We start from the raw sequence: 23,001 nt of genomic DNA on the forward strand, positions 1-23,001 counted from the left end.
ACTTCTTGGCTGATACAATTTGGTCATTGAAGCAACCAAAGGAACGCTACTGCAAGTTAAGTAGTCAACGAAATTCAAAGAGCAAAATCTCCTGAGGGCCACAAAACTCTTCCTTTTGAATGTCTTAAATCTTCCATGCTGGCTCAGGCGGAAATAAACTGGAAAGTCCTGAAACATGTACACTGACAATAGACTCAACTCAGCCAAGATTTCATACTGCAATCTTTAAAATGATGTAAGAGCACATACTGTAAGAGAAAGTAATTTGTCAGTGAAATGTCTAAAATAAGAACACTCATGACTAGATTATTTTAACAACAGGAGATAGAAGAGAATAAAATGGAAAGTGAGACTATCAAGTGAGCCCGCATAATGTTCCATGGGTCCTCCTCAGCTTTTTTTTTAGGGTGGTTGCCATGATACATAGTGGAGGGGGGAGCTTGGTGTTGATTATAGAAAATGAGATCCCCAGCTGAGATTTCACAAGCACTAAGCAGTTAACATTCAAAATTTTTTAAATTAAAATAATATATATATAATAACATTTTCCATGACTTACATGACACTTTAAGAAATGTCTACACAATTTTTTAAGGTATTCTCTACAACTGCATTGTAAGTAAATAGCTGTGGCAAATTCCACCATCTCTGATCTATGAATGAAAGGTTTAATTCTCTACAGGCAGACCCAGAGGCCATCATCTATGCAGGTGTATCACCTGGACACCTAGAGGCACCCCTAGTTCCCTCTCTCACACGCTCTTACATTAACTCAGCCTTAGGTCCCTATTACTATTATCTTCTAAACATATCTCAGATCTTACCGGCACTGACTCATCTCCTAGACATGCATTAACATCAGGCTTTCAGGGTCTTTGCCATTCCTCCACTTCTAATCCATATTCCACAGTGCTACCCAAGCCATGTTCAAATGCTGAGACTGCTCCTGTCATGTCTTTGCCCAAAATCTTCAAGTGGCACCCTACCATCTTCAGGATCAAGTTCAAATTCCCAAGCATGGTATACAAGATACCTTAAAATCTGGAATCTCTGTATGTAATTTCTTACTTTCCCCCAAATGTGCTATGGTCCCTCATCTCCCTTCCTTCCAAAACTATTACTGAGGCAACTTTCTATGTGACTGGCATACATGAATTAACAAAATAAAATTTTTGTCTTTGTAGATCTTACATTCTTATTATAGGCAGGTAGATGGTTGATAGATCAGAGAAATAAAATTAATTGATAGACAAGTAGGTAGATGATTAATACAAGTATACAACTGACTGATATAGGTAAGTAGGTAGATGATAGATGGATGACAGATTATTGACAGAGATGTTTGATAGACAGGGAGGTGGACCGATAGGTGGTTGACCGATAGAGTGTTAGGGTGATGGCAGCAATGGATACAAATGAACCAGAATGGGGAAGCATAGGGATCGTGTGTGGGGTGCTATGCTGTTTTACCATTTTATTTGGGTGGTCAGAGAATACCTCAAAAAAAGCAGTAGCACCTGAGCAGAGACCTAATGAAGGAAGGAAACCAACAGTGTGTATATATGAGGGAAGAACATTCGGGGCAGAAGAACAGACAGTGTAGTAGCCCTACAGCAGTCAGGCGTCCATGTTCTCAAAACCACCCAGGATGCCAGTGAGGCTGCAGAGCAGGGGTAACGTGAAAGACAAGATCATGGAGAAATGGGAGGGAAGCCACGCACATGGTGGGTCATTGTGGGGACACGGTTCAACTCTGAGAGCAATGGGAGCTGCTGGGGTGCTGAGCAGGCGTGCCACCAGCTGATGTGTATTTAGGAGCTACCCGTGAGGGGAACAGCCCCCTCAGAGACCACACTGCACAGGAACATTCACCCTTTACACATTATAACCTTCAGTCACTGGTCTGGTTCCCCCTTAGGCTGTGAACTCCTAGGGAGGGGGAGGCTGTGTCTTATTCTCTGTTGCTCTCTAGCACCAAGCAGAGCAGGAAGGACCCTTCCCCACACTCCTCGCGTGCTGGGCGCTGAGATGGAGCCCCTGGACTGCGCCGGCCACTGGAGGGGTTGAGCTAGTCTTTGCCCTTAGGCCTGGAGCCCCAAATTCCCAATGACTGGGCAGAAAGAGCAACCAAGGGAGAGAAAATCAGAACTATATAGAGCAGTGGTTCTCAACCTTCTGGCCCTTTAAATACAGTGACTCATGTTGTGACCCCAAAATAGAATTATTTTCGTTGCTACTTCATAACTGTAATGTTGCTACTGTTATGAATCGTAATGTAAATATCTGATATGCAGGACCCTGTGAAAGGGTCATTCGGCCGCCAAAGGGGTCGCAACCCACAGGTTGAGAACGGCTGATATAGAGGCTATGGGAAAAGATGCCTTGAGAGATGCCTACAGGAAACAACGCTGCAAGGTCAGGAGCCTGTCAGAGTCTGTGGGCCAGCGGGTGGGGGGGTAGTACAAATGCTCACATCCCAGTCTGGACTCTAACTGGAAAGGACTAGCGCTGGCTAAAGCTGCAGCTTTCGTTCACAGCTCCTCCCACTCACAGTGATGTGGGTGAGGAGTTAACAGTAATTTAAAGTAAGGCTTGAGGTGGGCTGAACCCAGATGGGTCTATTTCCTTTGCAGAGGACTATGCTGGCCATGTTTCTACCGACGAGTAAAAATAACTCCTGAAGTTGCCCTCGATTCTCTTCAGTAGCCTCCATCCTCCCCCAGTGCGCTGCTCTCCCACATCCCCTCTCCCTTCCTCAAAGATGGAAGGTAACGTGCACAGGTGAGTTGACAGGTACCTGAGGCTAAGGAATCACCATCCCTGCTGTGCTAACCTCTCTCAGACTTTTACTATCTGACCACCCATCCTTTCTACCCCCTAAGTAACTAGGAGGATCTGCCAAACGCAGTGCGCCTTATCAGAGGCTGTGTAAACATTGGGTCTATCAGCCCCACCCCCCCACCATCAGGAAAGACAGATAACAGACTCGGGAAATAGATTTGTTGGGATTTAATTTCCATGTAAATTATAAAAATGAACACAGAGTTAAAGGTTAGAAATGGACACGAGATAAAATCTTTGTGGCAAGAAGTCATCTGACAGGGAAGGCAAAGCTAGATTTGTGTCCTCTTTTGATGAGCTACTCACTGCAGTAGCATTAATAATCACATTCCTGCATAGTAAACTTCCACTTTCTCATCTGTGGAATGGAAATAAGAGCACGGGACTAGCTTCTGTGAGAACTAAAGATACTAAGGATTGTAAACACGTCATCATATGTGGTCTACAGGTGTGGCTACTGTATGCAGGGCTATGTGTATATCTACACGTGTGTCTACTGTATGCAGGACTATGTGTCTACATATGTGTCTATGTGTGTATGTGCATATATAAAATACTAGCAGCAGTATCAAGACAAAGGAGGTAATGGAAACATTTCACAGTAAGCTGACGGCATACGAGTGCATGCTGCTACTCTCCTAATTATCTGAAAGGGGCCTCTGAGGTGCCTGAATGGCTAAGATGGGTTCTTGATATGTGCTGGGTGTTAAATACCTCTGAAAAACAGAGGGTGGATTTGGGAACAAACTCCTGCCTTCATTCCCCCCCCAGGTATTGACCAGGCGTCAAGGCCTCCCGAAAGGGGCTGAGAAGGCAGGGGGAGCAGCAGCGAGGCTGCACTTGGCATTTCCGCGTTTCTCAGTCCATTCTTCTTGTTTGTGCAGATGACTACTCCTGACGCCATCAAATCTGTCTTACCCCTTCATCCAGGAAGTCAGTCGGACAGCTCCTTAGAGGAAACGGTGGTGGTTTATCTTACAAGCCCCCATTAACAGAAAGAATCAAGAAACATGGACCCATCCAACCCTGGTATGAACTGGCGGAGCCACCACATCCGCCATAGCCTCAGCTTCCCCTTCTGTGACATGGAACAGTAATCAGCACTTCACCTGTTTGTTATAAAAACTAAGCAAGATGATGTTTGTGAAACTACCTTGCCAAATATAAAGCGACAGACACATGTTATCATCCGGACCAGTATCTTCAGCAACGTACAGGTGCCCTGAACTGGTGTCCAGCAACAACACTTAGCGGGAATTTTCTTTTAAAAATTATAGTTAGGGAAGAGGGTAATAGCAACTTTAATCTAGATGTTGGGGGGGGGGTGGAATGTCTCAAAAGTAATTAAAATATTAATCGTAAATTTTCTGATGCTAAATGAATGAAATCAATTCAAGCCAGCCAAGCTCAGGTGATGATTACAATGAAATGGAATTACCAAGACAGCACTCTTGCAGTCAGCACAAAGGCAGCAATGGAGGACATACAAAAATTTAAAGATTTGTTTCTTTTTTGAAAATTGCACTTGAAAAATTGAGGTTAAAAGAGAACTAAAAAACTATACTAGCAACCAACATTATAAACATTAAAACTGCCCTGACCGGTTTGGCTCAGTGGACAGAGCATCGGCCTGCAGACTGAAGGGTCCCAGGTTCGATTCCGGTCAAGGGCATGTACCTTGGTTGCAGGCTCATCCCTAATGGGAGATGTGCAGGAGGCAGCTGATCGATGTTTCTCTCTCATCGATGTTTCTAACTCTCTATCCCTCTCCCTTCCTCTCTGTAAAAAAATCAATAAAGTATATTAAAACACACACACACACACACACACACACACACACAAGTTAAAACCAAACTGAACTGTGCAACCTAAAAAAATAAACTTTGGTTCATGAGAAGTTACTATTTTTATCAAATTCTATCAAACACTACCTTTTAAAATGTGAAAATCATTACCGTTTAATGAACGTTAACTTGTCCCCTGGAGAGAATATCTGTGTATGAGGAAGGATGCAGTCACCTGTGGGCCACCACCAGTCACAAGAACATGCAAAGACACATACTTCTGCCTCATCTCCACACGGCCGCTGCCGACCTCACGCCGCGCTGGTGCTTACCTGACCGGTAGCGCTCATCTCTTGACCCTGAGGACCTTCGGCGGTGATAGCGAGAGGAGGAGGAAGGCGTAACGGGAGCCCGGCGCTCTGGCGGCAAAGCCTGATCCACCCCTGGGTTAAGGGAAACAGCAGAGTAAGGCGAGGCTTTCCTTGGCAGCTGGAGCTAATTTGGTAGAGTACAGCCCTGACTCACTGCATCCCCACAGCCAACCTAGAGCTCACAGGGGAGCGGGCATGGGGGCCGGGATGTCACGGACGATGACCAGGAAAGGGAGAAGCATCCAGGGCAGGGCAAGACGCACGCCCAACACGACAGCCTTTAGAAACAGCGCAGGCTCCCGCACATCACTGACGTCTAACATGTCACGGGGGGGGGGGGGGGGGGGGATGCAAACTAAGCCACAAGCAACATCTGCAATCTTTAGGGTTTGGATTTTTAAAAAAAAGGAAATGGAGTCCAAAGCACAGACTCAAGTAATGATCTTCTTTTTATAATAAACATATAGAAAGTGGTGAGAAAATATTTGAGAAAATTAAAAATTACATTTATCACTAAAGATAACTTAAAAATAAATCTTACAGGATACTTTAACAATATAATTCAGATAACTACGATTGAGAATAAGCTTCCATCTTTGTTCATTCCAAATTTCTAACTCTCTGGAATCTTGCCCCATCTGAAGCTAAACGATTGAACAAATTATATTTCACTATGGCTTTGATGAATTAGCAAAAATGTTAGCATGGTCAGATAAAAATGATTCAATGGGTATTGGTCCAATGCTGACCTAAATCCGGCAATCATCATATCTATTACATTTCAGAACTAGAGTGGTAAAGGCACAATCTAGATAAACGTTAAGTACGGGAAAGATGAATCATTACAGTTCAGAAATGAAGAAATTCCGAGCACTGACCATTAAACGTTAATTGCTACTTCTTCAGAAAAGGACCGTAATACTTGACAGAAAGTAAACCAGAAACAGTAATTTAACGAAACAGAGTTTAGTCCCTGGTTTTCTGTAACGGCTCCAGGGGAGCTATCTGTTCCTGGGATTTAATATTTCTCTTAGGGTGATTTCTGCACCTCAATTTTTTTATGCTCACCCGAGACATTTTTTATTGATTTTACAGAGAAAGAAAGGGAAGAAGGGAGGGTTGGAAGGAGGAAAAGAGGGGGAAGGAGAGGGGGAGAGAGAGAGAGATAGAGAGAGAGAGAGGGAGAGGGGGGGGGAAAGAGAGAGAAACACGTCAATGTGAGAGAGAAACATCAATCAGTTGCTTCCAATACATGCCCCAATGAGGGTGACCGCAACCTACGTGCCTGATCAGGAATCAAACCCACAACCAACTGGGCCATCTGGCCAGAGCTGCACCTCAACTTTTATGGCATGTTTATGGGTCCCACATAAACAGGTTACTAGATTAGAATTGTGAAAAAGATACCTACACTGTAAACTTTTCATCTAGCAAGCACATTAGCATCATTAATTAACAGTTCTTAATGACTGCATTTACAGCCACCAAAACTCTTCCAGTTATTATCTACAAAGGGTCTTTTAAAATTGATCTTTGAAAAAATTACTTTGTATTTTTATCAAGTAGATGCACAGAAATCAAAGAGTGCTATTAAGTCTTATGATGAAAAATAATTACTTGCATTTGCATTCACACTTATAAATATGGATTTATAATCTTACTCAATTGTCCATTTTAAACAATGTGGCACACCACCGTGGCCATCATTATACCATATTCTCTCTTCTCCTGCCAACTTTTGCAATGTCTTCTTTATTCCCATTACAGGAGCTGCGAGCAGTGCTTACTTCCTTTTGTCGCAGCATCACCAAATCTATTCCCAGTAGATTCTTTTACCTGGGCTGTTCCATTTGCCCAAAGATGAGACTTCTGGTCTCCCGTCTTGTGACCAAACACAGGAGCACACGTCATCCACAGCTGGAGCCCTTCTCTCCCTCCAGCATGCGCACTCTCATTTAGCGCCTCTGGGGTCAGTATCGCTTGGTGTCCCTGAATCTAGAGGCTCTTAGTCCATTTCTCCAGAGGACGAACCTCTCTGGAAAGTGGGGAGGGCATGGATCACTTGCTTCCGGGATGCCATGCCTCCCCTCAACCTGAGGTTTCATCACCTCCGTCTTCTGCCTCAGCCCCACCCCCCAGCTTAGGGAGGCACCTTACAAATCACAGAAACGTGTCACTGTTTTTCCCCTTCCCCTGTCCAGTGGCTTTACACTTTACCAGTTTACTGACATCTTAGTACAGTTCTGGAAAGAACAGCTAAATGGGCAGTTTGAAGTGGTCCAGGTTACACAGTGACTGATTCATATATACACTTAATTTTTCGCTTTCATTCTCAGAACTGTTACCTTCCTAGTTCATTCAAACATGCTTCCTAGAACTACTTTCAACCTTGACCCCTTCTGGGTCCCCACGTGGTGGTTAACTTCCTCTGAGATGTGCACAGTCCTAACACTCACACACTCGTCCCAGCTGTGCAAACTGGTAGGTTAGTGCTCACCTGCACATGGACCCTACACGTCTGTCCTCAGGAAGCTAATACTCAACAAACACTGTCAACATTTATTTTCATGGGCTGAAATACAGGGCTTAAAAACACAAGTTTTAATAGCAAATAAATTTGACAAAACAAGAATAGCTTTAACAGGTCACTAGCAATAAGACATTAAAAGAAACTAATTAGTTTCTTTTATTATTAGGGTGGATATTTTAGTATTAGTGTGGATATTTCAATCATTAATTTTTATCTGACTTCATTGTGAATGAAATCTGAGGTGGCTGAAGATACGTTCTAACAAGACAAAGTCAACAGTCAAATATGCAACTCCAGCCCAGCCAGCATGGCTCAGTAGTTGAGCGTTGACCTATGAACCAGAAGGCCATGGTTCGACTCCCCATCAGGGCACATGCCCAGGTTGTGGGCTTGGTCCCCAGTGTGGAGCATGCAGGAGGCAGCCAATCAATGATTCTCATCATTGATATTCCTCTCTCTCTCTCTCTCCCTTCCTCTCTGAAATCAATAAAAATATATTTTTAAAAAAATACAACTCCAAAGCAGAATTCAGCCTGTCACCACAGGACCCAGGGGCAGTAATGGAGGGTCCCTTTCGTTACCTATCATAGGATCTCACATTCATACCACATTTGAGAACCACCTCTCAGGAAAGCTGCAGGCTGCCCAGTGTCTACAACAGAGACAGGCCAAGAGAGGTCCCTGGGAAGGGGAGGTGTCCCAAAGGAGATTGGGTAACTGTCCAAAATCATGGGAAGCCATGGAGACAAAAATTAGTTCCCCTCAGATGGTAACGTGATAAAAATCCCTCAGCGCTAAGTGCCAGGCACTGACTAGCTTCAGATCCCATGTGAACTGAGGGGAAAGGCACTGGCGACATCATGCTCTAGAGATGGGTGTCCCAGCTGGCTCTTGTCACCATCTATGTCCCTGGGCCTCCGTTTACCATCTTTACACACAACTGAGAAGAACTGCTAACACTTGATTGCACTGGCCTCAGTACTATACATTTATGAAACCCTGAACCATGCCCAGTGGGAATGGGATGGGCACGAGGTCCACGGAGCAGCGTCCCCACGCAGGCTCTCTCTTCCTCACACTTCAATCCGGTGCGTGAGACTCCCGTCACTGTGAGAAGGACCTCACAGCTAACGCCCGACCCACCAACCACACACCAAAGCCTCCATTCCTCCTGCAAGGACACTCATCCTATCTGTCAGCAAGCAGCTCAGAGGCGACCAACAGAAGCTGCAGTGGGGTGACCGGGCCATGGGGCCAACTGTAATATTAAGTTTTCTCTCTTGGTTATGTGTGCATGATTTTCAAACAATGCCTTTTATTCAGAGGCAAAACCCCAAAGACAAGCCTAAAACTTACAAATGCTTATTTTCTTATTCTACTATAAGTCGCACTGAACTCACCTTTTTGGGCTTCTTGTATTCAAAATATCAACCACTAACACAATGTTGACCTCTGAGGATCGTTACCTCGAAGAACACATTCTATCAGTAATCCGTTTCATTTGCCTGTCAAACCCCGTAGCACTGGCCTTCGGGCATAGGAGTGTGAAGGCCTGTAGCTCTCACTCCACGCAGCAGGTCTCAGGGGCCAGGACCACGAGGTGCTGAGGTGTTTGGCTAGGACAGTGGCCGGCAAACTCATTAGTCAGCAGAGCCAAATATCAACAGTACAACGACTGAAATTTCTTTGGAGAGCCAAATTTTTTAAACTTAAACTATATAGGTAGGTACATTGTTATTAACTTAATCAGGGTACTCCTAAGGCTTAGGAAGAGCCACACTCAAGGGGCCAAAGAGCCGCATGTGGCTCGAGAGCCGCAGTTTGCCGACCACTGGGCTAGGAGACGAAGGTCAACAGCAAACCAATAATTTTAAGACTTTCAGAATTTGTCATACAGTCTTCTTTCTCAAGTATTCTGTAAGCAGTGTCCCAACTGTAAAAACAGGGCGGTTAAAAGAGCATATTCTATTCTAATTGGCCCTGGGTAGGTGGAACAGTCGTGGCTCCAGGTTCTGTAACAACTTTACAGCCAGGGAGTACTGTTCCCCCCCCCGCTCCCCAAAAACTTGTGTGACCTCATCTGGAGAACGAGGGCTCACACACAGGACTCCCAACGCTAGGGTCCCCCAATGCTAAACCTTGCACTTGTGTTGAGAATGGTGCTGAGGGACAGTCCCTTTCAAACATGGGGTCTCTCTCTCTCAGAAAAGTGCGCTCACCGAAACGAAAGTAAAACAGAGGCCGGTTTCCCGCGGTGCTGGCCACCCGCTCCCTGCCAGCGGCTTCTCTGATGTCACACACCCCGATGTGGCCGGAGTGTGGCGTTCTCCTCGGGGCGCCTTCACTGTGCTGCAGTCTACACCGGGCCACCGCAGCTCCGTTCGCTGCTGTAACAAGTTGAAAAAAAACTAATTAATTCAAACTTTAGTTTTTTTTAAATTTGTTACAGCGCTGAGCAGAGCTGCCGACCCCATGCAGAAGAGCACAAAGAACACCAAAGGGACCACGCAACACGGGTGCCACCCTGCGTGCCCAGCCCACGCAGCCAGCCATGCTCCCGGCACGGGGGCTGGAGAACCATCTTCTGGGAACTGCTTCTGTTTCACTCTTGTTTGGTAAGGCACAGAAATGAGAACCCGGCAATGTCCAGAGCCTAGAGCAGTGGTTCTCAACCTTCTGGCCCTTTAAATACAGTTCCTCATGTTGTGACCCAACCATAAAATTATTTTCGTTGCTACTTCATAACTGTAACGTTGCTACTGCTATGAATCGTAATGTAAATATCTGATATGCAGGATGGTCTTAGGCGACCCCTGTGAAAGGGTTGTTCGACTGCCAAAGGGGTCGCGACCCACAGGTTGAGAACCGCTGGCCTAGAGTCAGCCAACCAGCCTTCCTCCAAGATGTGGAGGGGCCGCTTGCTGAAAGGGACTTACCATCACGGCCACGAAGATGGCCATCACCACGCAATACTGCTAGAGGAGGAAGGAAGGGGGAAGGGGGAGACCACCAGCTACTCGTCTGCCCACACCTACTCCTAAAGCCTTTCACATATGGGCACCGGCCAACCAAAGACGTGGTTTATTTTTCATTTACTCAACCCACCAGCTAAATCAGGCTCTACAACAGGTCCATCTTTATATTAACTCTCTTAAGAATCAAGGAAAGAAAGCAAGCACACAAAATCAAAACAAAGCTACAAACGCAGCAGAAGCTCAACACACAAATTAAGCTTCCTGGAATGTAACACTGTCAACCATGCTAGCAGGCCACGGCTGGGTGTGTCACAGCCTGGAGATCAGGAGGGGCAGAGCGGGGGACCTGTGAGCTATGTGCCCCCGCAGACTTCGCCCTTCTCTAGCAGAATCATCGGAGCAGCTTTAAAAATTGTTTTAACCGTGAAAACTGTAGAGTTCAGGCACCACCTTCAAAATTTATATTGCTATCATTTCTCCTTGAGTGCAGCATTAACTGCATCAGCTTTAAGCCATTCCCAAAGCCTGGCCACCCTCAAACCAAACTGAGCTTCACTAGAACTGAGCTGTGGGAACTCCCGCCTGGCATCATTTTCCATTTCTTGAAATGGACAGAACCTGGCTCAAGTGCAAAGAGATTCTATAAACCTGGACATGGAGTGAAACAGACTTTGTGCTTTGGGGAAGAATCCATAATGTTTTACAATCCCATTTCTAAGCAAAACAAACCTTCATGATTTCATAATCCCAGGCAGGATATTACATCATTTTTTAGGTTTCTAGATTTGGCCTGACCCCCAACTACTCCAACAAAACCTTGGATTAATTAAACTATGAACAATAGCCATAATTTTTAACTTCCCAAACTAAAAATCATGTTTAAATCATAACTTCTTTCATCTTTTTATCGTTTTAGCATTTTGAAGTAATCAACCATGTAACTGCCCTCTATAGATGAAATACTTACTAAACATATTGGGCCCCCTTATAGAACATCATGTGCGTATTCTATATTCACAAAATACACATGCAATAGTCACACAAAGGACTTAGATGTGACTAGTGCCATGTCAGGAGCGCAGTCTTCATGCAAATCAGGGACTAAGGAAGGATTTGTGCTATTCTCTCTTGCATGTTGCAGTTAACTCTCTAAACTAGATGACATATCATCAAAGTGTACGTACTCGGAGGCTGGGGCAGGTAGGCGCCAATTAATTTCGACCTCTTCTTTTCATATCCTTTTTGTGTGATGTCACCTACAAGAGAAGGAAAGAAAGATTCAGAATGGTCCCCACGGGTAGGGCTGGTCACCCTAAAGAGTCTAAGAGACAGTCACAACTGCGTTTTCTGTTTGCCTTATAATTGTAACTTAGAAAGAAAGCACGTTAGTCATTCTCCTTGCCCTCAAACAATCAAAAACGCTTGCCCAGGCCCTGCTCTCAAGGTTTCAGCTTTTGACGGGGCCCAGAAGTAGATTCTCCACACCGTGTTCACATAAGCCAGCGCAGGAACCTCCCCAGTCCCACGGCTCTCGTTAACCTAGTCAACCATGGCTTGTGCAGGCCCGTGCCGGTGACAGCTGCCCCAAACCATTACTGATTAGCACCTGCCTCCATTAGTGAGGTTTTGTCCTAATCAGACATGGCAGTTCCAAGGACTTGAAACTGCTAGGGTATTTTTGAAAATAAGTGACTTCGATCAAATGGAACATTAAGTTAAAAAAAAAAAAAAGTGAACACAGAACCTATAGAGATCCAAATATGTGAGAAAGGTGCTTATTGGCTTATCGGTAAAATAAGAATTAAAATGTTAAAGCCGGAGTTTCCCATGCAGAAGAGCAGGAGGCATCATCACCACGCTGGCATTCCTAATCAGTGCTGAGCACAGGGGACAAATAACTTTTAGCAGCAACCGTTCCAAAGGTATACACACAAAATACTGATGTTCCCCTTGAATTTTTGAGAATCTGCTAATTTTTCCCTAATATTCTGATCAAACCATCATTCCCCAAAGAGCCAAAAACTTACGTTTGAATAAAAATAGAGCAAGCAAATAAAAAGTTATTATGGGTCATCCACAAATCGGTAAATTTGCTTTTTCTAGTGAGGTACGCTCACTAACCTTGATCCGACCATAAAGCGCCCTCAGTGCTTAATGTCTGACAAGTAACTCACAGTCCAGTGTAGAGTCTTATCCACTCCACAAAACACGTGACTCATTTTTAAACACGGAGCCATAAACAACAGAGCTACAGGAAACACATCCTGCTCTCGGATGACGAGCACGCCAGCCGCTGTCAGCGGGCTGACCGGACTAAAGTGAAACATGGCCCCCATCATGGGTCTACCATGCTCTGCACCTGCACCCCTTTGCCAACAGGCGCTGGGACTGTTCGGTTCTTGTGGAAAGACCCCGGCAAACCTACTTGTTTAAAATGTCCAAAATATCAACACCCAAACACCCACATGAATGTGCACACTGTACTAGCTTTGTGATTGATCAGGACAAGGCAGTCAGTGAGCACAGGAGACGCTGGCTGAGGAGTGGCTCTCACACCTCGCTCCCCACCCCACCACAGGCTTCTCGCTAGCCCAGCGACTTTCAGCCGGTGTGCCACACGAATTTTTAAAATATGCCAGTCCCTGACTGGTTGGTCAGGGACACTGACCTCTTTTCCCTTAGATTTGTCAAATAAATAAATAAATAAATAAATAAATAAATAAATAAATAAAAGGACAACATCCAATACAATAGCCAACCAGTGTGAATGAATCAAAATTATACCTCTGTGTCAGAGAAGGAAAAAATATATTTTTCAGTGCGCTGCAGAATTGCAGTAATTAGTTTATGTGTGCCATGAGATGAGAAAGGTGGAAAATCGCTGCTTTAGCTGACTGCTCGTGGTGTAACATCGCAAGAAAGAGGCAAACACCTGGCTTTGAGAAAACCTGATAAAGTAACCTGCAGAAGGAGGAACTTTCTGCTCTTGAACAACCTCCCAAGTGGGCGTCTGTCCTCTCAGCCCGCGGGGGCTGCTGGGAAGGCAGCTGCCCCATCTCCCCAGGAGATTTGCTGTCCTTCCCCACGTGTTCTTCCCTGACCAGTCTTTGGAAATAATAAAACTATAGGAAGCTGGTTTCCATGCCAATTGTACTCCTGATTAACTCACTTTGGCTCACGCGCAGCATTTTACAAATTCAAAACCGGTCTGCTCCCTGCATCCGAGGGACACCTGGACAAAACCAAGCAGGGACCAGGTAAAGGGACATGTGAGTGCGAGTATGTCAGCGGGACATCAACTAGTACATACGGGCCTCCCAAGAGGCTCCCTGCACACGAGGTAGACACCTACTATTTGCCAGGGTGCCCATTCCCAGCCAACCCCACTGGCCATTCAGGATTTGTCATCAGACAGCATCTGTGCACAATTCCACCAGCAAATCCGAGCCTGGCAAACCAGCCCCATTTCAGTTCATTCTACACCCAAAACTCGGCTCAAATTTTAAAATCTCTCAGATGAAAATTTAAGCATGAGGGGGTTCCCCCCCTTAATTTTCAGGGTATGCCAACTTCACAGGAAACTCACTTTGAACTCTTCCTTTGGCAAACTCCAGTTGTTAAAACCTTAGGCGTATAGGAAAATGAGTGCTTTCCCCAAGAAACCATGACCCCTTTCAAAGGCAAAGATGTCAGTGGGGCCCTGTCCTACATGTCCCATTCCTAAATAATCTCTTTTCATCCTTACAACAACTGACTTAACAGGTGAGAAACTGAGGCACAGATAGCACTTACGTTTCTCACTCAGAGCCCGAGATCTAGAAAGATGAAGCCACACTTAGAACCTGCCACCCCAGACAGCACGATGTGGTCAGCCTTCTCTGGATGTCCTGCCCAGCTCCAGCCGCCCGGGACAGCCTGCCCTCAGGGACAACCTTGCACCCACTGCCTGCTGTCACCCTCTCACGTCTGGCTCGGCCCAGTGACACCCCAGCGTCTAGGCTCCCGCGGCACAGAATTTTGCACAAGACCCGGTGCTGTTCTCCTGGGGAGGCTGCGATGGCTGCCGATGGCTTATTTTTGCAACATGTGCATAGTTCATCCTCAAAACCACGTTGTGCCACCTTCATGGGTCAGTGTCCTCCAGACCAAACCCTGCTGTCTCACCAGGACCGCGTGATGACGGTGCAGTCACACAGTGAGCAGCAGATGCAAGCGTCACAGGGTGACTTCAAGTAAATAACTGGACAGAAGCTGCATTCGTAATCACGGCAAACACAGGGTGACTGTCTCCCTGCTTAATGAACACCTGTGAAAGGACAGAGGGGAAAATGGGTAACAATTACATTATATATATAAAAGCCTAAGCGACTGTCCGACTGTTCGACCAGTAGCTATGACATTCAATGACCACCAGGGGGCAGACACTCAACGCAGGAGCTGCCGAGCTGTGGTGACTTGGCAGCTGCGGTTCTCGGGTGACGCACCCGGAACCAGAGAGAAGGGAGTCCAATTCCGGGGTGCGTCACCCGAGAACCACCCTCTCGCAATCCAGGACCCCTCCCCATAGGCCAAGCTGAGGGACCTCACCAGTGCATGAACTGGACCTCTAGTTAAGGTATAAATTACAACAGCTTGGTGTGTATTATCCAAAAGGATCCAGCCCCCGCGACAAGGGGCCAGGTTCACTCAGGTGCCCTGAGCATTAGGGCTAAACATGCTTTTGCTACACATTGTCTTTTTCAAGGAAAAAGTCCAGGTATTGTTTAACTCTGGAGCCACACTTGCATCTGGTAGCCAGAGAGCCAACAGATTCTCTGACAAACTCACTACAAATTCTAGAAGCAAACTTTCTAGTGGGGGCGCTTATGCTCTGCTCATTGTTCTGAGGCACCCGATAAGGTTTTCGTGCTAAAACAATAAAGATAGATAAGATATAGATGACAGCTCTAGTCAGATGATAGGTAAATAATAGATGACTGGCTGATGCAAAGAATAGATGATTGATAGATGAATATAGATGGGTGATAGGTAAACAACAGATAGATATAGATAGGTAAATAAGATAGATATGATAGGAACAGATACACAGACAGGCTGGCCTCACACACAATCCGTCCACCCAGAATGCATCCCTGGTTTCTGTCTGAGGATGACCTACAACCAATGTCATGGCGTCACCATGGTTCTCCTTCACTTTGAATCAGTTCAGGCAGAAAAATCCATTAGCTACATCTTTTCTCTCCTCCTCGCCATGGATCTGTAGCAAGCCCCGCCTTCAGAGTAAACCTCTGGAAAACAGAGGCAGAAAGGCTACGAAAGAGGACCCAGCATTTGACTTCTATCAACCTACAAGGAAAAGTCCAGGATTTACAGCAGGTTAATTAGTGTCCTCTCAACCTGGAGCTAAAAGATCAACATCAATGAGAGGTAGGGCCCACCACCCCCCAAGCCACAGCTACAGAATTTTGCTCCTTGAAAAGTAGCTGCTAATGTTTGAAGGCATGAACCACAGGATCCACACTCGATTATTTTCCATATAAAATTCCAAAGAGCATATTTTCCATGCTTGAATACTCAAGACACCCATTTATTTAACTCCCTTTTCATTTCAGAAATAAGAATATATAACAGAAAACTAAATTTAAAAATTGTTGGTAAGCTCAGTGAGGAGAAAATAAAAGTGATCTTTTGAAGCACTTTCTTTCCACTGTATGAAAAGTGTAACTTATGTTATCCTCAAAGAAGTTCCATAAGACTTTACATTCCAGCAGTAGAAATAGAGTTGCCATGTGTTCTGTTACAAAGAAAAGACAGAGTTACAGACAAGTCATAAATTTGAAATGAAAATGCAGTGCTAGCCAGTTTGGCTCAGTGGATAGAGCGTCAGCCAGTGGATCAAAGGGCCCTGGGTTTGATTCCGGTCAAGGGCACATACTTCGGTTGCAGGCCCCTCCCTGGCCTGGGCCCTGGTTGAGACTTGTGCAGGAGGCAACCAATCAATGTGTTTCTTTCACATCGATATTTCTCTCTGTCTTTCCCTCTCCCTTCCACTCTCTCTAAAAATCAATGGGAAAATATCCTTGGGTGAGGATTAAAAATAATAATAAAATAAAATAAAATAAAATAAAATAAAATAAAAATGAAAATGCAATGAAGGGAAACCACCAGTAGATAGATGGTTAAATCATACTCTGAGGCAGAAAAGATCATTCTTGTTTCCCTCCCCAAATAGAATTATTTTTCTTACTTATATTGTAGTCCAGAGTTTCAGAGTAAAGCCTGAGTCAGAGAAAAGTGAAGGGAAAGCCAGCCAAACGAATACAAGAGTGAAGGTGACACCACGCTCCCCATTTTTCCATCTCAGCCGCCTTCTGGCATCTTAGCCCCATGGGGCTTGTGCAGAGCCACCTGGCGCACAGCTCTGGCCAGGACAGGAGCACCCAGAACCCTGTGTCTCCAGGCAATGAAGAGCTCCCCCCCAAGAACGTGCGAGCCCCAGCCATGTCAGGATCAGTTCAGAGTAAACAGACCAGCTTAACGGTGATGGTTTCCATTCTGGTGTCAGGAGTTTATTTTATGATTATTTAATGCTGGCTGGAACAAATGTTTCATATAACAAAGCAATCATTTCCATGTTTGGAATTTCATGGCCATCAGGAACCTTCATGGCATTTCTTTCCTACGCCGCCGATGGCTTTATAAGGTGTAGGGACACCCTTGGAGGCGTGGTCCCTCGCCCCCTGCTGGCGGCATGATCGTCAGCTCTACAGGAGCTTCTCTTTGGTGCAGAAAGGAGGCTGGCTATCCGGGCAGTCTGCCAGGGGAGTCAGAGCAGGCAGATCAGGGACCTTTCTCCCCAAGCACATGCTGGGCAACCCCACAAGGGCGGCTGACTTCTCAGGGTCTCACATTTCTCATTAATAAGATATTAATAACCTTCTGCTGTAATTTTAAAAAAATCACACACAGAAAGTGAAGTCTCAGGAAGCATGGAACAGGTATAACAACCCAAGTACTTGCCAGCATCGACTATACATTCAAGCGTGTGACGGACACTACGGGGCACTCAGACGTGGCTCGGGCCCTGAGCTGGGTGGGAAGACACAAAGCAGCCTTGCCTGTGTGCAGCTAGAAGCGAGAAGGGACGACAGCAAAGACCCTGAGGGAGGAGAGGCCAGAGGCAGGTTACAGATGTGTCACTAATCCTGAGAGGTCCTCCATCTGCCTCTCTTTCATCCTGTCACGGATGCCAGAGGCCAACGGCTCTCCCTGCGCGATCCAAACAGCCGCTCCAGCCGAGCGCCCCAGTCCCAACCACTGGCCTCTCCCACGCGCAGCCCTCCGAGGTCTCACCGAGGACCGCTGGCTCCTGCCTGAAGCCTGTCAGAGGCTGCTCAGTGCTTTGAGGACTGAGCACAAACTCACCCGCAGGGCCACGAGTCCCTCCGGGGCCTGGCCTCGGGTGCCAGGGCTCACATCACTTCACAGGGACGACGCTTCCCTTTGCTGCTCTCTGTACTGCTGTACTCATGGTGCATGCGTTTATGTCCTATTTCTAATGTAAAATTTAGAAATTTATGTTCCATAAGAACATTTTAAGTAAGGTGACCGGGATAAACATACAACCTTGGATTATAAAATCACCGAGGCTTATTCCAACACTTGGTATGAAGGCGGGAAATTCTTAAGAACTGCATATTCACATGACTGGGATTTTCATGTTTCTGTGAGTGACCAGAAAGTTTCTTAAAACATTTAGTTAATGGCATCACCAGAAGGAAAAAAATAATATTTTAAATGCGCCATCAAGTTAAAATTGTAATTCTAGCCAGTAAATTCCTGGATACTATCACATAAGGCTTTATCTTTACATAATTTTTTTTAAATGTCCCCTGTAGCTTTTCACTTTGGTGTATCAAGAACTCCCATTGTGGGAGGCATTAAAGAAAGCAGCCTGTCTGGAGTCACTCTATTCTAAACCACAGAGAGAAAGAGCCAACCTCAGTCTACCTACAGTGGACTTGAAAACAAGCTGCTGATGTGAAAGGGGAGATACGCCCAGCACAGGAGTCCTGGGGCCCGAACTGCCTGAAGATCTGAAAAGGGAGCATCCAACAGAGCTTTCTGAAATTTCAAAATGCTGGGGAGTGTGCTGTGTAGATGAGAGAGAGGGATCTGAAAGTTCTCCTGCTGCCGGCCTCCCCTCTCAGGGGCCCTACATGATTAGGCCGGACATTCTAAGCAGATCTCATAATTTGGAACTGCTGGCTCCTAACCACTCACCTGCCTGCTTGCCTGATCACCCCTAACCACTCTGCATGCCGGCTTGGTTGCCCTTAACTGCCCTCCCCTGCTGATCTGGTCGCCCCTAACTGCCCTCCCCTGCTGATCTGGTCGCCCCTAACTGCCCTCCCCTGCTGGCCTGGTCACCCCTAACTGCCTCTGCCTCGGCCCCCGCTACATTGGCTTCGTCCGGTAGGTCGTCCGGAAGGCTATCCGGTCTAATTAGCATATTACCCTTTTACTAGTATAGACTATACTCAACCACTGTTTTCAGGGAAGGCACCAATTCTGAAAAATTTAGTCTGAATTAATTTTTCTTCTAAGCAGATCCTCCTAAACATTCTTGATTCCTTCTGAATGGACTAAAATGGCTTACTCAGTAGAAACACTACCTGATTCCCTTGATGGCTAGAGTGACGGAGGAATACTTCCATGCACTTCATTGCTTAGTTACTTGCTGCTCGCACTGATACCATGAACCAAAGTGTTCACATCCATCACTGGTGTCCCTTTTTAAACTGTTGATCTGTACCAATAACTTCTCCAAAGGATGCCTGGAATGTCCAGTTGTCATTTGTCAAATTGTTAATGTTCTCCTCGAGAAATCATTGACACATTTACCCCTCAAACTTTATAATGACGTACGTGCTGACTCAGGAACCATGGTTGGGAGAAGGGTGTATGGGCCCCAACTGCAAGCTGGTCAGCTCTCACTCAGGTGGTTCCTAGGGCAAACAGGACTACTGAGCCTAAGTTTACACCCAGGGAATACAACCGGGGGCCCCCAGGCAAGTGTAGACCACCTACAACCTTTACACAACATTTGGGCTGTGTCAGGCCCTCCAGCGTCTCCACACACTGGTGACACCTTGAGTAGCACGTGCTAACTCCTCTCAAAAAAAAACAAAAACCACCTCTCTGCCCTAGCTGGTTTGGCTCAGTGGATAGAGCGTTGGACTGTAGAATGAAAGGTCCCGGGTTTGATGCTGGTCAAGGGCACATACCTTGGTTGCAGGTTCCCTAGCCCTGGTCATGGTGCATGCAGGAGGCAACCAATCCATGTCTCTCACATAGATGTTTCCTCTGTCTCTCCCTCTCCCTTCCACTCTCTCTAGAAAGCAATTGAAAAATATCCTTGGGTGAGAATTAACAACAACAAAACAACAAAAAACCACCTCCCTGAGGGTAAGCCGTCAGGGTCAAAGGTGAGTTTATAGATCCCTCCCTGCACTGGCCCTGCTTGTCCCACCAGCAGGGTCCAGAGATGCTGATGAGCTCCCAGCCTGCCACAGGCATGATGACATGGGCCAGTGTTCCTCCCTTGAAGCAAGGAGCCACCACTATTTCTTCTATCAGAAGGAATAAAAACCTGTACTACAGGGTGCTCTGCCCACCTGGAATCCAGAAGCTCAAGAGGACACTGTGGCTCAACACTGATCAATTCTGAAATGGCCAGAGTGATCCTAAGCTCTCACCCAGCCTGGCCCTGTGGAGTAAACTTCATCTAGACCTAAACTTAATCTCAAATTTTCCAAATGCCATGGAAATGATCCTAAATTTATTTTCTGATTTATTCATTCATCCAACAAGTATTTATTATTACCTACTATGTTCCAGGCAACTGGTAGAGGGTAGTAAATGAAACGGACACATTACATGTTTGCTGAATGAAAGATTAAATAAAAGTTATATTTTTTACTTTTGAAAGGTAGAAATTAACCGGTGCTAAGTTAATGATTCCATGACTTTCTTAAACAAATTGTCCCATCTGGGCCAGCAATGGAAAATAAAATGGAAACAGACAAAGGTCTTATTATAAAAATAAGAATGACTGAATATTGTCTCCCTCTTATAGGTTTCAAGAGACAGAGTATGCCAGAAATTAGTGGCATTTTTATATGCCAATAATTAACTATAGGAAAGGGAAACTAAGACAAGTATTCCATTTACAATTGCATAAAAAAATAAAACATCTAGAGATAAACTTAACCAAGGAGGTAAAAGACCTGTACTCAAAAAATTGTAAGACACTGAAGAAAGAAACTGAAGATACAAGTAAGTGGAAGCATATTCTATTTTAATGGGTAGGAAGAATTAATATCATTAAAATGTCCATACTACCTAAAGAAATCTATAGATTCAATACAATTCCTATCAAGATACCAATGGTGTTTTTCATAGAACTAGAACAAATATTCCAAAACTTTATACGGAACCACAAAAGACCTCAAATAGCCACAGCAATCTTGAGAAACCAGAACAGAGTTGAAGGTATCACGGTAGCTGATATCAAACTATACTCCAAGGCACAGTAACTAAAACAACATGGTACTAGCATAAAAACAGATATACAAATCAATGGAACCCAATAGAGAGCCCAGAAGTAAATCCACACCTGTATGGTCAATTAACATATGCAAAGGAGATAAGAGCATACAGTGAAATAAAGACAGTCAATTCATAAATGGTGTTGGGAAAAGTGGACAGATTCATGCAAGAAAATGAAACTACATCACCTTCTCATACCATCCTATATAATAAAATGCTAATATGCAAATCGACCAAACGGCGGAACAACCGATCGCTATGATGCACACTGACCACCTGGAAGCAGATACTCAATACAGAAACTTCCCCCTGGAGGTCAGTGTGCTCCCACAGGGGGAGCACCACTCAGCCAGAAGCCAGGCTCACAGCTGGCAAGCACAGCGGCGGTGGCGGGAGCCTCTCCCACCTCTGCAGTAGCGCTAAGGATGTACGATTGCCAACTTAGGCCCGCTCCCCACAGGAGGACATCCCCCAAGGGTGCAGGCCATCAGCTGGATATCCCCTGAGGGCACAGGCCAGGCTGAAGGACCCCCCCCCCCGAAGTGCATGATTTCATGCACTGGGCCTCTAGTATATAAGAATTAACTAAAAATGGATTAATGACTAAATACTAGACCACAAAATTCCTAAAATGAAATCAGTAAAATCTCTGACATCTCTCATATTTTTTCTGATGTATCTCCTCGGGCAAGGGAAAACAAAATAAAAAATAAAAAAGGTGGCTACATCAAACTAAAAAAAATTTGCAAGGCAAAAGAAAGCATCAATAAAATGAAAAGACAATCTACTGAATAGAAAGGGATATTTGCCAATGAAATATCCAATAAGAGGTTAATATCCAAAATTCATAAAGAACTCATACAACTCAACACCAAAACCCCAAACAGTTCAATTTAAAAATGGGCAGAGGAACTGAATAGACAATTCTCCAAAGAGGGTATACAAAGATAACCAATAAACATATGAAAAGATGTGTAATGTTACTAGTCAACATAGAAATGCAAATTAAATGTCATCTCACAGCTGTCAGAATGGCTATTATTAATAAATCCACAGATGACAAGCATTGGCAAGGACCTAGAGCAGTGGTTCTCAACCTTGGCTGCACATTAGAATCACCTGGGAATCTTTTGAAAATCCTGATTTCTGGGCCTCATCCTCTGGAAATTCAGTTTCTTTGTTACTAATGTTGTGGCCCCACCCCATAACAAAGAAACAGAATTTCCGGAGGATGAGGCCCAGATATCAGGATGTTAAAAAGATTCCCAGATGATTCTAATGTGCAGCAAGGTTGAGAACCACTGACCTAGGGAAAAGAGAACCCTGCCTTAGCTGCTTTGGCTCAGTGGATGGAGCGTCAGCCTGTGAACTGAAAGGTCCCAGGTTCGATTCTGATTCTGGTCAAGGGCACATGCCTGGGTTGCGGACTTGATCCCCAGTGGGGGGCGTGTAGGAGGCCGCCACTCAATGATTCTCTCTCATCATTGATGTTTCTATCAAAATATATTTTAAAAAGAAAAGGGAATCCTTATGAACTACTGGTGGGAATGCAGACTGGTGCAGCCACTATGAAAAACAGCATGAAGGGTCCTCAAAAAACTAAAAACATAACTTGCGAATCTAGCAATTTTACATCTGGGAATATATCCAAAGAAACCCAAAACATCCACTTGAAAGAATATATGCACCCCTGTGTTCAATTGCAGCGTTGTTTACAACAGCCAAGATATAGAAGCAACCCAAGTGCCCATCGAAAGATGACTGGGCAAAGACGACGTGGTACATACATACAATGGAATATTACTCGGCCATAAAAAAAGAATGAAATCTTACCATTTGTGAAAGCATGGATACACCTAGAGGGTATTATGCTCAGTGAAATAAGTCAG

The 23,001-nt window shown here is 45.1% G+C and overlaps 1 protein-coding gene across 2 annotated transcripts in view; it reads right to left on the minus strand.

The window, feature by feature from the left end:
• DIP2C (disco interacting protein 2 homolog C) overlaps positions 1-23,001 on the minus strand; it is a 377,981-nt gene that overhangs the window by 173,737 nt on the left and 181,243 nt on the right. The window contains exons 2-4 of one of the 2 annotated variants that reach the window (XM_081098294.1): positions 11,686-11,757; positions 9,746-9,913; positions 4,958-5,068 (exon numbers count right to left, since the gene is read on the minus strand). In XM_081098294.1, the coding sequence (XP_080954420.1) occupies positions 4,958-5,068; positions 9,746-9,913; positions 11,686-11,757 (351 nt within the window). The remainder of the gene's footprint in view (positions 1-4,957; positions 5,069-9,745; positions 9,914-11,685; positions 11,758-23,001) is intronic. The other variant, XM_081098295.1, reaches the window with a different exon arrangement.

Source organism: Myotis nattereri, assembly GCF_964212035.1.
Source record: "Myotis nattereri genome assembly, chromosome: 1".
In the NCBI taxonomy this organism is placed as follows: Eukaryota; Metazoa; Chordata; class Mammalia; order Chiroptera; family Vespertilionidae; genus Myotis; species Myotis nattereri.